Source organism: Narcine bancroftii, chromosome 1 (genome assembly GCF_036971445.1).
Source record: "Narcine bancroftii isolate sNarBan1 chromosome 1, sNarBan1.hap1, whole genome shotgun sequence".
In the NCBI taxonomy this organism is placed as follows: domain Eukaryota; kingdom Metazoa; phylum Chordata; class Chondrichthyes; order Torpediniformes; family Narcinidae; genus Narcine; species Narcine bancroftii.
In genome coordinates, this window is record NC_091469.1 from 357,620,577 (window position 1) to 357,634,014 (window position 13,438).

The 13,438-nt window shown below is 39.0% G+C and overlaps 1 protein-coding gene across 4 annotated transcripts in view; it reads left to right on the forward strand.

Annotated features, from left to right (window-relative positions):
• The window catches only part of ddc (dopa decarboxylase), an 85,829-nt gene extending 72,881 nt beyond the window's left edge, over positions 1-12,948 (forward strand). For 2 of the 4 annotated variants that reach the window (XM_069912229.1, XM_069912237.1), the window contains 3 exons: positions 1,868-1,969; positions 7,730-7,843; positions 12,374-12,948. In XM_069912229.1, coding sequence (XP_069768330.1) covers positions 1,868-1,969; positions 7,730-7,843; positions 12,374-12,571 — 414 coding nt within the window. In that variant the 3' untranslated portion in view covers positions 12,572-12,948. The remainder of the gene's footprint in view (positions 1-1,867; positions 1,970-7,729; positions 7,844-12,373) is intronic. The other 2 variants (XM_069912235.1, XM_069912240.1) reach the window with 1 other exon arrangement.
• The last annotated feature ends 490 nt before the right edge of the window (positions 12,949-13,438 follow it).

The window sequence follows — 13,438 nt, forward strand, 5'->3', positions numbered from 1 at the left end:
GGGTGAATTTTTATACATTAGATTAAGGCACTGTACAATGATCCTAAATCTAAAGTAGTGATGAATGGACTAGTCTCTGCATCATTCCAATTGACAAGATCTAGTAGACAAGGATGTCCACTATCTCCGGCTCTTCATTCTAGCTATAGAACTGCTTGCAGAAGCAATTCCATGAGATCCAGACAAATGGATTCACAGTCAAGCAGGAAGAATATAAGATACATTTATTTGCTGATGATGTATTGATATATTTGACAGAGCCAATAACTTTGTTACAGAAACTGTACTCTAAACTGGAAGATTATGGGAAAGAATTGGGTTACAAAATAAATTGGGATAAGAGCAAAATTATGCCACTTACAGAAGGGGATTATATTCAGTGCTAAAGAGACACCCAATTTAAGTGGCTATTAAATGGAATAAAATATTTAGGAATATGTACAGATAACAATTTAAAGAACTTGCATAAATTACTCACCTTTGCTTAAAAAGGTTGAAGAACAGGTGGACAGCTTTACATGAAAGAGTTAATTGTGTCAAAATGAATATATTTCCAAGAGTACAGTACCTATTTCACACATTGCCCACTAATAGGTTTTTCAGGAGTTAAATGAATCCATGGTGAGAACAGTGCTTTCCAGAAACCTTTTTTTTTTCCCACCCTATCTTTATTTCTTTTTTCTTTTTTGTATTGTCTAAAATTTTTAAATAAAATATTCCAAAAAAAGTTCAAAAGCCAGTATTTCAAACTTGACACAAAACTCATGGTTTGCTGTACAACAATGACCCCTGTATTGGAGACATGAACAATCTAGCAAAGGCATTTCAAAGCACTATGGAGGTACCACCAACATTGTCTTCCCAAAATCCTCTATATCAGTTGGCAGGATAAATAAGCTAATATCAGTGCCTCCTCACAAGCCAATGTCTACATCACTGAGGTCCATGTTACGCTCAATCAACTCTGTAGATTATTATCACACTTGGCTTCAAACTGCTAATAGTCTGCTCCAAGCTATACCATGGCAAGTGATGTATAGAGGAGGAGATGCTCCCAAAGTCTCCTTGAAAATATCCCACTGACCTGTTAGGATCCCTGAACCACTATCATTCAAAATGGAGAAGTTGCATTGAGAATCTTGAGTCCATTCACACATAAGCGTACTATTAAAAAGTGAAACTATGACTGTTCCCAAACACTTACCTATTGGCTCCATCATGCTATAGCTGCAGGTTGTACATTAGTCTCATTGATCATTTCAAAAGCCACAAAGCTGGAGTAGACAAAAAGAGCAATAATTTCTCAGTGATTAAATGATGAGAAAATGACTGCCTCTTACTTTAAGCACTTTGATGCTTATTGAGTGACCTAGAATAAGTTCTTAAATGTCCAATGTCTATACGTGTCCATATAATTAAACCTAAATATCACAGAGTTTTACACAAGTCTTGATTGACCTATGAATTAATCTGTATTTAGAACTCAAAACCTCCCGTTTAGATCAGGAAGAGGGAATTGGTGAGTATGAATTGTCATCAGGTGTACCAAGTGTTGTTGGGGAAACATTTGATGCACTGAGGTGAATTGTGCAAGGAAATATCAGGCCAGTTCTCCAAAGGGCATGATTTCACCTGGAAATGATCAGTTACACAATCTAAGATGGGTTAAATGATTTGTAGATTTGTATATGAAAAATGAGCACTGAATGATCATTTTCTGGGACTCCAAAAGCATTGCTGTATACTCTGCATTCTAAGTTTCTAGTCCATCGTTTTGATTTTGTGGTGGAAATCTTTTATTTTTGATTAAATGTCTATTAATTAAAAACTTGTATTTCAACGTCTTCCTATGTTGTATTTACTGTAGCAGGTGGATCTAGCACATGAGTTTGAGAGTTTGGTTCATCAAGATGAACGATTTGAGATCATCGGTGACGTGGTGTTGGGACTGGTTTGCTTCAGAATAAAGGTGTGTAAAAAATATTTTTAATATTTTAAAAGCTTATGATAGATCCATTCCTATTTATTTTGACTTATAGTTCTACATTTGTAGTCAGTTTCCATGACTTTAGTGTTGAGCTTCTTTCAGATGGTCTAGAGCAGTGGACAAAAAATGTATTAGACGTCTAAAAAAAAGCCATTCATCCCTTGTGTCGGTTCTATCTTTCATTAAGATCAGCAAGGTTTTTGATTGATCCCATGAAGTCAATTCTGTTCATTCCCAAATCCAGTTACACTGATCAAGTACAGGCCACCTTGGGGACAACAGGAGGTAGAAGAGCAGATATGTAGGAAAATAGCAGAGCAAAATGATAAAAATGGGTTTATAATACTTTTTAATTTTCATTTCCCAAATATTAACTGGAATAGCCTTTGATTATAAATACTCAGAGGGGAAGATATTAGAGGTGTATCTGAAAGACCTCTTTGTTCCATGTATACATAGTCCAATGAGGGAAGGATCAATACATGGATTTCATCTTGGGCAAAGCAGTAGATGAAATGGAGAGTATGTCTGTGGGAGAGCTTTTTGGAGATAATGACCGAAACTGCATATTTCAAACTGGCTATGGGAAAAATATGGATAGACCAGGAATAAAGGTCATAATTTGTGGGAAGATAGACTAGGAGCATCTACTTGCAGGCAAGGTTATATCTGCATGGTGGGAAGATTTCAAAGGAGAAATAACAAGAGTCTAGGGCCATCATGTTCCTGTAAGTGTAAAAGACAAGGGTAAAGAGTGCAGGGGACCTTGAAGGTCAAGGAATATAGAGGATTGGATAAAGAGGTAAAAAAGTATTGTGCAGTTATAGAAAAAATAGAGTGGAGACTATCATGACCATAAGTGTAGGGAGATTATTAAAATGGAAATCAGGGCGGTAAAGAGGGGTCACAAAATATCTGGCAATCAAGATTAAGGTGAGTATGAAATCATTTTATGTACATCAAGGATAAAAGGCAAAGGGTATCAGGCAAAGGGTCAGGCCCATTAAAGACAATGGGGCAATCTGTATGTGGAGCCAGAACCTGTAGGTGAGGTCATAAATGAATAATCTTTCATTGGTATTTACAAAACAAAAAGTACTGTTGGAGAATCAGTGAAGGGGAAGACAAAAATTCTAGTGCAAGTCTCCATAAATAAAGAGGTTGTACTCTGAGCCTTGGTGGATTTGGAGGAGAATATATGCACAGCACTCAATGAGATTTATCCTGAGGTGCCATGAGAGGTGAAGGAAGAGATTGCTGAGGCTCTGGATGAGATTTTTTACATCTTCTCTGGCTCAAGTGAGGTACTAGATGATAGGACAGCTGTAAATGTATTTGCCCCTTTATAAAGTGGCCAGCAGCAGAGAGAAGTCTGACAATTATAGACCAAGTCTAATAGTTGTTTTGAGGAGAAGGATTGGAAATGCAGATAGCCAGCATGGTTTGTCCAGGGCAGTTCGTGTATGACCAATTTAATCAGAGATGGCCAGCATGGTTTGTCCAGGGAAAATCTTATATGACTAATCTAATCAGATATGGCCAGCATGGTTTGTCCAGGGCAGATTGTGTATGACCAATTTAATTTGCGCTTTAAAGACATTACAATGTATATTGTTGAGAGCATACAGTACTTCAAGTTTATTATCACCTGATTACACAAGAACCACCTGACAAAACAGCATTCTCCAGTGCTCGGTGCAAAACATGCAGGCACTCAACCAGACTTAACACATGCATAGACAAACAATACCTACACAAGACATAAATATATAATCAATTGGTTAGTGTGAGTGGTTCCTTTATTCGATCAGCATTCTCATTGCCCACAGGAAGAAGCTGTTTCTTAGCCTGGTGGTCCTGCCCAACAGGAGCAGCTGAAAGATGCTGTATGTGGGGTCATAGGGGTCCTCAATGAGTTTGTGCACACTCTTCAGACAATGAACCCAGTAGATCACATTGATGGAAAGGGGAGAAGAGGGAGATTTCAGCAATCCTCTATCTCTCTTATAGTCTTGGGGATTGACCTCTGATCCAATTCTCTATCTGTTCTTCAGCTGGGCCTTTAACAAGGTCCCATATGAAGACTGATCCAAAAAGATAGGGTCCATGGGATCCAGGGCAAGTTGGAAAATTGGATCCAAAATTGGAATGAAAAAAAATTGCTGGAAGAACTCAGCAGGTCAAGCAGCACCTATGGAGAGAAATAAGATGGATGACATTTGGGTCAAGAGCCTGCTGCATGACTGTGTGGAAGAGGGAAGATATCTAGTATATAGAAGAGCAGAGACAGGGTGCCAGTAGGTGGAACTAGATGAGCCGAATACTGAACAGGAGGAGGCAGGTGAAGGAGAGGGGAGGGATGGTACAGGTAAACAGAGGGAAAGTGAACCTGTGTGGATGGAAAAAGGAACATGGGGTATGACTGCTGAAATTGGGAAATCCTGTTGAGTTACAAGCTACCCAAGCTGAATATGAATGTTGTTTACTCCCCTAAACTGCCATATGCGTACTTGCGACCTTTCCTCTCCACTATAACCCTCCTCCCAAATCCTTGCCCTGATACGTCAACACATTCCTTTGCCTCCAGAGATCCTGTCTGACTTGTCCAATTATTTATTTATTTTGCTCCCGATTCCACCATCTTTACGTTCTTGTTTCTCATCCACTTGGATCTAAAATTGATTTGGTAATAGAAAACAGAGAGTAAATGTGGAGGGTTGCTTTTGTAATTGGATGCCTTTGACCAGTGGTGTCTCACAGGGATTGGTGCTGGGATTCTTGCTGTTTGAAATCTATGTGAATGACTTGCATGTGGATATAGGTGGCATGATCAGTAAATTTGTAAGTGAGACTAAGATTGATGGAGTCGTTGATCAAGTGGGAGGTAGTCTTAGGTGGCAGGGTGATATCAATATGTTGGTGAAACAAGCTTAAAAATGGTAAATGGATTTTAATCATGACCAAAATGCGGTGATGCATTTTAGGAATAGTAAAGAGGGCAGGACATATACCATTGGATGGTAAAGTCTCTAATTGCAAAACTACATGGCCCCTCTTAGGACAACAAATTCCAACCAGACATTTAAAACTCTGGGACCCAGTTTAAAAACAAAAAGTTTCTCAGTTCTTGAGTCTGGACTTTGTTCAAACATGCTGGTCTATTAGCACCTACTTGTGAAACTCTCACAAGCACTTCCATTGTCTCCGCAAAGCAAACTATAGGCATAAAGTCCATCCTTGCATAGCAAATGAGATGTTTGTGAAATATGACCTGATAACTAAACCTCAAAATCTTACCCTTTTAAGATGTAGTTTACCATAATTTTATTAACTTATTCTGTAACAAAGCAGAATCACTAGCAGGCATTTAAGAAGTGTCTAGATGAGCACTTAAATTGCCTTGGGATGAAAGCCTACAAGTCAAATACTGGAAGATCGGGTTCATGCAGATGGGTGCCTGCTGGTCAGCATGGATATAGTGGGCTGAATGGCTTGTTTTCCATGCTGCGTGATCCTATTACTTAATGTGTATGTTATAAGCATGAAGATCAGAAAAGAATTGCCACATGCTACCTGGGAAGTTCTATTGATATTTTTAATTTCATTGAAAAGAGTGCAAAACATATCACAAAACCAGGGCACTGTTCTGGTCAACTACTTCCAGGCAAAGGTTGCTCTTTACAGAAATAGTCCATGACCCCACTGCAGCTTCTCCAAGCAAGTGAAGCATTGTGCCACAAGGACAGTAGCCAAGCAGAAGTTTGACTTTCAGTCTGAACAGAAATAGTGTGTTATGAACAAACATTGCTGCCAGAATTGTAGTGACAGAGCTGCTTTTGTGACATAATACCTGCTGATATTTGGCCTTGGAATCCAGACAAATCTTGCATTAATAACAATGGTTAAAGGCTTAATTCAAACACTTGAATTGGTGATGGGAAAGTCCAGCAGAGCCCTGAAGTGGTTTGCGGTATCATGAAGTTTACTGTCTGCTTGCATGGGATGTGTGGCACAGTAGCAGGCCATTTGGTTATTATTTGTGCTTCACAAACATCACCACCTGCTTTTTCTCATCTAAATCTAAATTTATATATAACTTTGCCAGTAGAAAGTTTCTTCATCTTGTACCAGATGAAGATCAGAAAGTCCAGGAGGTTCAACAGAGCCAAAGAAACTCACATAAACTACAAAATAGAGCAACTCCAACTGGTCCATAGGTAACAATTCATTGGATCAAAGGAATTTCGGAAAATTGGATCGAATTTCAACTGATTATAGGAGTCAAAGTATGAAGGTTGGTTTTGAAATTGGAAGTCTGTGACCAGCAGTACATCTTTGGGATTAGTGCTAGAACCCATAGAACATTGTAGCACTGTGTGGTGGACACACGGTGGTGCAAGTGTGACCTTATTGAACTGTACAGGCTGCCCGCCTCCGTCCCTGCAACTCCTCTCCGTAAGATCCCCTAATAAAGGTTGATAGCCCTAGTCTTCTCCTTCCATACCAGCCGTGGACGTGGGCCAGAAGCATGTGGAGACATGCCCAATGTTTCTGGATATTAAAACCCCTAACTACTAGCTTTGTATCTGCTTGTGGTTGATTGAGCCACAATTTAATATCCAAAAATACTTGCCATGGAGAAGGCAATCTGTCAAATTTGATATGCAGCTTCATTGCTTAAAGGCCTACATAAGGCACCATGAGATCACCGCAGATGGCACAAATATGATCTGCTCTTTTCATTGCTGGGCCACCAGGCATACTAAATATTACAGAACTGTGAGAAGTATGATGATGCAATGGCCCTACTGCGACAGCAATACGGTGCCCCATTGAACTCCATGTATGCCCGCTGTCATCTGGTCACTCGATGCCAAGACCCTGGTGAGTCCATCAATGATTTTGTAAGGGCCATGAGAGAGCTCAGGCGAGCCTGTGGGTGCTGAGGTGTGACTGCAGTGGCCTACCAAGAAGAGCTCATCCACGACAGGTTAGTAGTGGCTGGCTTCCATTCCAACCACATCTGGGAGCGACTCCTGGAGAAGGGTGACTGGACCCTTTAGGAAGTTGTGCAGCTGGCTCAATCGCTGGAGACAACCCAGAAGAACACAGAGGCCTATTTGGCAAGCCACGTGGTTGCAAGGTGGGGAGCACAGGTGCTGTCATCTTGGTACTTGGGGACCCTAACTGCTGCTGTTGCCATTGAGCACATGAGGTACAACTACTGCTGCCTAATCAAATACGCAGAGAAGTACTGCCTGGCCTGTAGCATGACCTTGTCAAAATGCTGTAGGAAAGGGCACTACGTGAAGGTATGCTGCTCTAAACCCCCCCCCCCCTCCTCCAGCAGTGCCATGTTCCACCACACACAGTTCTTGCCCTTCGGATCACCATGTTGTGCCAGCCTAGGTCAACCTACTCCACAACAATCTAATCCTTCCCTACCACACATCCATAACCCTCTATTTTCTCTTGCATCCATATCCCTATTCAGGTGTCTTATTGAACCAGACTCCATCACAATCCTTGCATTGCAGGCACCCACCACTCTGTGTGTAAAAATAAAAATTTTAAAAATGTGATGTTTCCCCTGAACTTCCTCCACTCCTCCTTAAACAGATATCCTCTGGTATTTGCTATTGACTCCCCGTTGAATAATATGTAATGAATGAAGCCGTTCCCAGACAATATGAATTGGTGCTTTTTAAAAAGTGATTATGGTAGCTTTCAATCGAATTTCAGATCCAGTTTTTCGAACTGCCACGAGATGTTGCCTGGGTTTGGAATGTTTCAGTGATGAGAAGAAAATGGACAGGCTGGGTTTATTTTCCTTGGAACAGGGAGAACCTAACTGAGGTATACAAAATTATTAGAGGTATTGATAGGGTGGATCGTGATTAAACAATTCTCCTTGTTAAAGGCGAATACAACCAGAACATCTGGATTAAGGTAAGGTATTAAAAATTTTAGAGTATTTGAGTGAGAAACTTTTCACCCAAAGAGGGGTTCAAATCTGCAATGCATTGTCTGAGTGTGGAAGCAGCCTCATAACATTTAAGAAGTATTTTGATAGCCACTTGAAACAACATGGAATAGAAGGCCCGAGGTCGAATACTGGAAATAGGATCAGGAGATGAATATTTGATAGTGGCTCAGATTCCATTCTGTGCAAATCCATTCTGGCTACTTTCTGTCTGTTAGCCAATCCTCTGCCCTTATGCAAGATGGCACCTTGTGTTAAAATGTCTTTATACAAATTTATTTATACATAAATAGAAATGGATTCCCACTATTTAAACATAATAAAGAAGGCAAAAGAGAAGAGCGGTGGCAGTACTCTGGTCCTGAAGCAGTTATTCTATTATTGAGCAGTGATCACAGTGCCAGAGATACTATTTATGAACAAGATGAAGGATTAACCAGGAAATTACAACCAAGCCTATTTGATAAGGGTGAAGGTTTGCAAAACAATGATAAAAGGGACAAAATAAAATTTAATTTGGAAAAGGGTTGATTTAATAAAAGGAACTCTGAATTGTTCTAATCTATACTAGCCCAATTTAGTCACATTTTGTCTGTAGACTTCTCTGCTTTGGTGATTCATATATTTGACTGGATGCTTCTTAAATATTATGAGAGTATTGTCTTCACCACCATTACAGTAAAACCCTTGGTATCTGGAATTCAACCAATCAGCAGCCTCAAGCAACCGGCAAAAAAAAAGAGGAAAATAAATAGGAATAAAATAATAGGTAAAAAATATATGTTTAAAATTGTAAAATTAAATGTTCTCTGAAGTAACACATGAATCTTTGGTGAAGATAGGAGCAAAAATTCAGCCAACAGAGTGTCTTGGTCACGCTTTGCTCGTAGCAGCTGTTTGAATAAAGTTAAAGTTACAATGATGTGTTTGAATAAAATGGTGTTGCTAAGGATGAAGAGCTGGCTGATTGTGCTTGCCCTGGGGGATGACTCTCTTAAAGTGTCTCTTTATGCCTGTTCAGTAAGAGTTGCCCCGGTCAGAGGCTTTATCTGTAAACTTGGCGATGGGGGGGGGGGGTCATTTATCTATAATATTATTGTTCGCCTTTCGGTCACCTCTGTGGAGGGGGAGGAATCTGCAGATGCAGCAATGGTTAACTAAATGTTTTCAAATAATGCGACTGAAAATAAAGTAAAATGCTTTAAGGTTTATATATTAATGCAAGTGAAGTTTTTTTCACTGTAGGTTAAGGAGAGTATTTTTGTCTTTTAAATTATTTTTAATGCATTTTAGGTATAAGAGTAAGTCACAAGCAACCAGAAAATATATTTATTTGGCATCTACCAATCCACAAAGGAGCTGGTTACCGGGTGTTTCACTGCAGTCCCAACCACTGCCTGTATGAAAATATTTCCCTTCGGATCCTCTTTCAGTATCTTGTTTATCTACCCCATCCATTTCCCTCAAATATCATATACCTCATCATCCCACAGTCTGCTCAACCTTGCGGAAAACAAACAGCCTATCTAATCTCTCCCTTTTACTGAATCGTTCTAATTCAGGCAATGTGATGATTCTGAGTATTGCACATCAGGAAAGAATAAAGGTTACCGACGAGTTCTCGGGTAGTTCATTTGTGAACATAGGTTGCAAAGTAAGGACAAGAGTAGTTAAAAAAAATGACACAACTGTGGCTAACAAGAGAAGTGAAAGCCAAAGAAAGGAAGCAAAAATTGGAAAGAAAGAAGTCTGGAAAGCTTTTAAAAGTATACAGAGAACTAAGAATGTCATTAGGAAGGTAAAGATGAACTTAGAAAGGAAGCTAGCAAATAATATAAAAAAGGATACTGAAAGTTTTTTTTTAATTGTTCTTTATATTAAGAGCAATAAAATGAGGTGAGAGTAGATTTTGGCCAATAGAAAATGACACTGGAGAAACTGAAATGGGAGGCAAGGGGAAGCAGAGGAACTCGATGAGTATTTTAATTTAACTTTTAGACATTCAGCACAGTAAAAAGGTTTAAAACAGTAAAGGTTCTATTATTGACATGCAATACTACATTTAGAATGTAACATATATGAAATACTTTAACTTTTGTCTACCATAAGGCAAGCAGAGTCACCACTTTGTCCACAGAAACCTACAGCACCTGGTGTTCCTAGGCAGTCTCCCCTCCAGTCCTGAGCCTGCTTAGCCTCTGAGATCAGACAATCTCAGTCGTATTCAGGTTATTAGGTGCTGATTCAGGAGATTAGGTGCTACCTTTTCACCCAGGAGCCCATGCTGCCCTAATTACACCCAATTAACCCACACCCTGGTACGTTTGAAACAGAGGAAACTGGAGCCCCTGGGGAAAACCCACGTAGATATGGGGAGAATGTACAAATTCCTTACAGATGATGCGGGATTCCAACCCCAGTCCTGATTGCTGGTGCTGTAACAGCATTGTCTGGGGAAGCTGAATGGTCTAAAGGTAGCTAAGACTCCTGGTCTGGATAGAATGCACCCTCAGGTTCTGAAAGAAATAGCTATAGAGAATATGGAGGCATTGATAATGATCTTCCAAAAATCAATAGATTCTGGAATGGTTCCAAAATGTGCAAAGGTCACTCCACTATTTAAAAAGGGAGGGAGCAGAAAGTAAATTATTGACCTGGGAAGTTGTTGGAGTTGATTGTCAAGGATCATGTTATGCAGTACTTGGAAGTGCGTGACAAGATGGGTAAAGTCAGTATAATTTCCTTAAGGAAAAATCTTGCCTCACAAACCAACTGAAATATTTTGGGGAAATCACAGGCAGGCTAAACAAAGGAGATTCAGTGGATGTTGTATGTATGGATTTTCAAAAGTCATTTGGCAAGGCACATGAGGCTGCTTAACAAGATGAGAGCCCTTGGAATTACAGAAAAGATGATAGCATGGGTAGAAGATTGGGTGATTGGCATGAAATAAATAGTGGGAATAAAGGTATCTTGTTCTGCTGGTTATCGGTTACCAGTGGTGCTCCACAGAGGTCAGTGTTGGAGTCACCTTTTTTCATTGTATGTTAATGATTTGGATTGTGGAAAAAATGGCTTTGTAGATACATTTGCAGATGATACAAAGATAGGTGGAGGGGTAGGTAGTGAGGACAAAATGGAAAGACTGGAGTGAGGAAAGAGGTGGCAGATGAAATACAATGTTGGAAATTGTTTGGTCATGCACTTCGGAAGAAGGAAAAAAGGGAAGACTATTATTTGGATGGGATAAAATTCAAAATTTGGAGGCGCAAAGGGACTTAGGAGGGCTTGTGTAGGATACCCTAAAGGTTAACCTCGAGGTTAAGTTGGTGCTGAAGAAGGCAAATGCAATTTTGACATTCATGTCTAGAGGAATGGAATCTACAGTAAAAGTAGAATGTGATGTTAAGGCTTTATAAGGCACTAGTGAAGTCTCTCTTGAAGTACAGGGTACAATTTTGTGCTCCATATTTAGGAAAGGATGTGTTGGCATTGGAGGGGTTTCAGAGAAGTTTCATAAGAATGAATCCTGGAATTAGCATAAGAAGAGATTAGCATATGAGAAACATTTGACAATTCTTGGACTGTATTCTTTGGAGTTCAGAAGAATGAGGGGTAACTTCATAGGAGCATTTCAAATGTTGAAAGGCATGGACAGTGTAGATGAAGCCAAGTTGTTTCCCATGGTAAGGAAGTAGAGGACAAAAGGGTACAACTTCATGATTAGTAGCCGCCCATTTAAAACAAAGATGTGGCGGAGTTTCATCAGCCAGAGAATGGTGAACCACTGAATTTTGCTACCCTGGGCAGCTGTGGTGGGGGGGGGGGTTCGGGAGAGGAGGGGGCAAGTTGTTAAGCGTATTTAAGGTGGAGATTGATAGGTATCTGAATAGCCAGGGTATCAATTGTTATGGGGCGAAGGCAGTGAAGCAGGGATAAATTGGAGAATGGATCATCTCATGATGGAATGGTGGAGTGGATTTGATGGGCTGAATGGTCTACTCCTGCTCCAAGATATATTATGGATCAGATAAATGAGTTAATAAAATGTTTAAATGTGAGAGTATTTGGTGGATGGAAATGAATGTTTTCACTGGGAAATAAGCCAATAGCTGGAAAAAAATTGCAATATTTTAGTACTGAGAACTCTTTTTATCTTTAGAATTTTGAGGATCTGGAAAACTGTCTGATAATATTGTATGAAGCTGGTCCTGTAAAGAATTTTCAAAATGAGTTAATGAGTGCTTCAAGTTGAGGAACTGGCAAGGTTATGGACCAAAGCAGGAAATTTGTATTATTTTTCTCTCTATATAACTCCATCTTGGAAAGTTTGCATTTCATTATTTGCTGTGACAAAGATTTTTTAAAACCTAAAACTGACTTGGTGGATTTCTTTTTTTTAGGGCACAAATGAGTTAAATGAAAAACTATTGAAAAGGATAAATGATGCGAGGAAGATTCATATTGTACCATGCCAACTTAGAGACAAGTTTGTCCTCCGTTTTGTCATATGTGGACGTACATCTGAAAGTAAACATGTCCAATATGCATGGAAAATTATAAATGAAGCTGCCAGAAATCTTCATGTTGGCCCTCAATAATGCTTTGCATCTGCACATCTTACATTTTAAAGATTATTTAAGTGAAATGAAGTGATATTAATTTTATTTTCATTGTATTGTGTTGATTTTGTGATCAGATATTACTGTTGGTCAGTGCCCCTGCAAACTAAATTGAATATTATTCTTAAATAATTTTGAACGTGCTGATTTCAGTATAAATTCTATTTTATTATTTAATAGTATAATTACTGTTGATCATTTTTGTCTTGATACCACCATTATGCTGTTTAGATGTGTGAATCTGATAGCTAATGTATTCAAAAGCTTTTTACATTCTCAATAATAGTCACTTCTACATCCAGCCTGATTGTATCGTGGTGCAACCAGGATAATAAAAGACAATTGGTTGAAATCCATCTGTGAACTTTTGAACATTTTTTTAAAAAAAATTGTCAATGGCAATTGAATTGTATTAAAACCTGACCAATTATGCAAGTTAGATTATGCATGCATTAGAAAAAAATTCTGCAAACTCTAATCCAGAGGTGGGTAACTTTTTTAAAAAAAAAAATTCCAATTTAAGTATTTCCCTATGCAGTATGTGCTCTGTGATTATTAAGGGATTGCTTCAGGTGGTATGTGAATGGAAAGAAAAAGTTTGAAAACCACTTTTAATTGTACTTAATTGACCTGTTATGTGGACAATTTCAAAAATCCAAAGGAAATGGGCCAATGACAATATTTCTCAAGCAAAATATTTTAGTAACAATTGGGTCTAGAGCAATGGTTCTCAACCTTCCTTAAGCAATCCATTATCAATCACAGAGCACCTATGGCATAGGGAATACCAAATGTGGAATGTGACGTTTTTTTTTAAAAAAGGTTGCCCACCCCTGCTCTAAACTG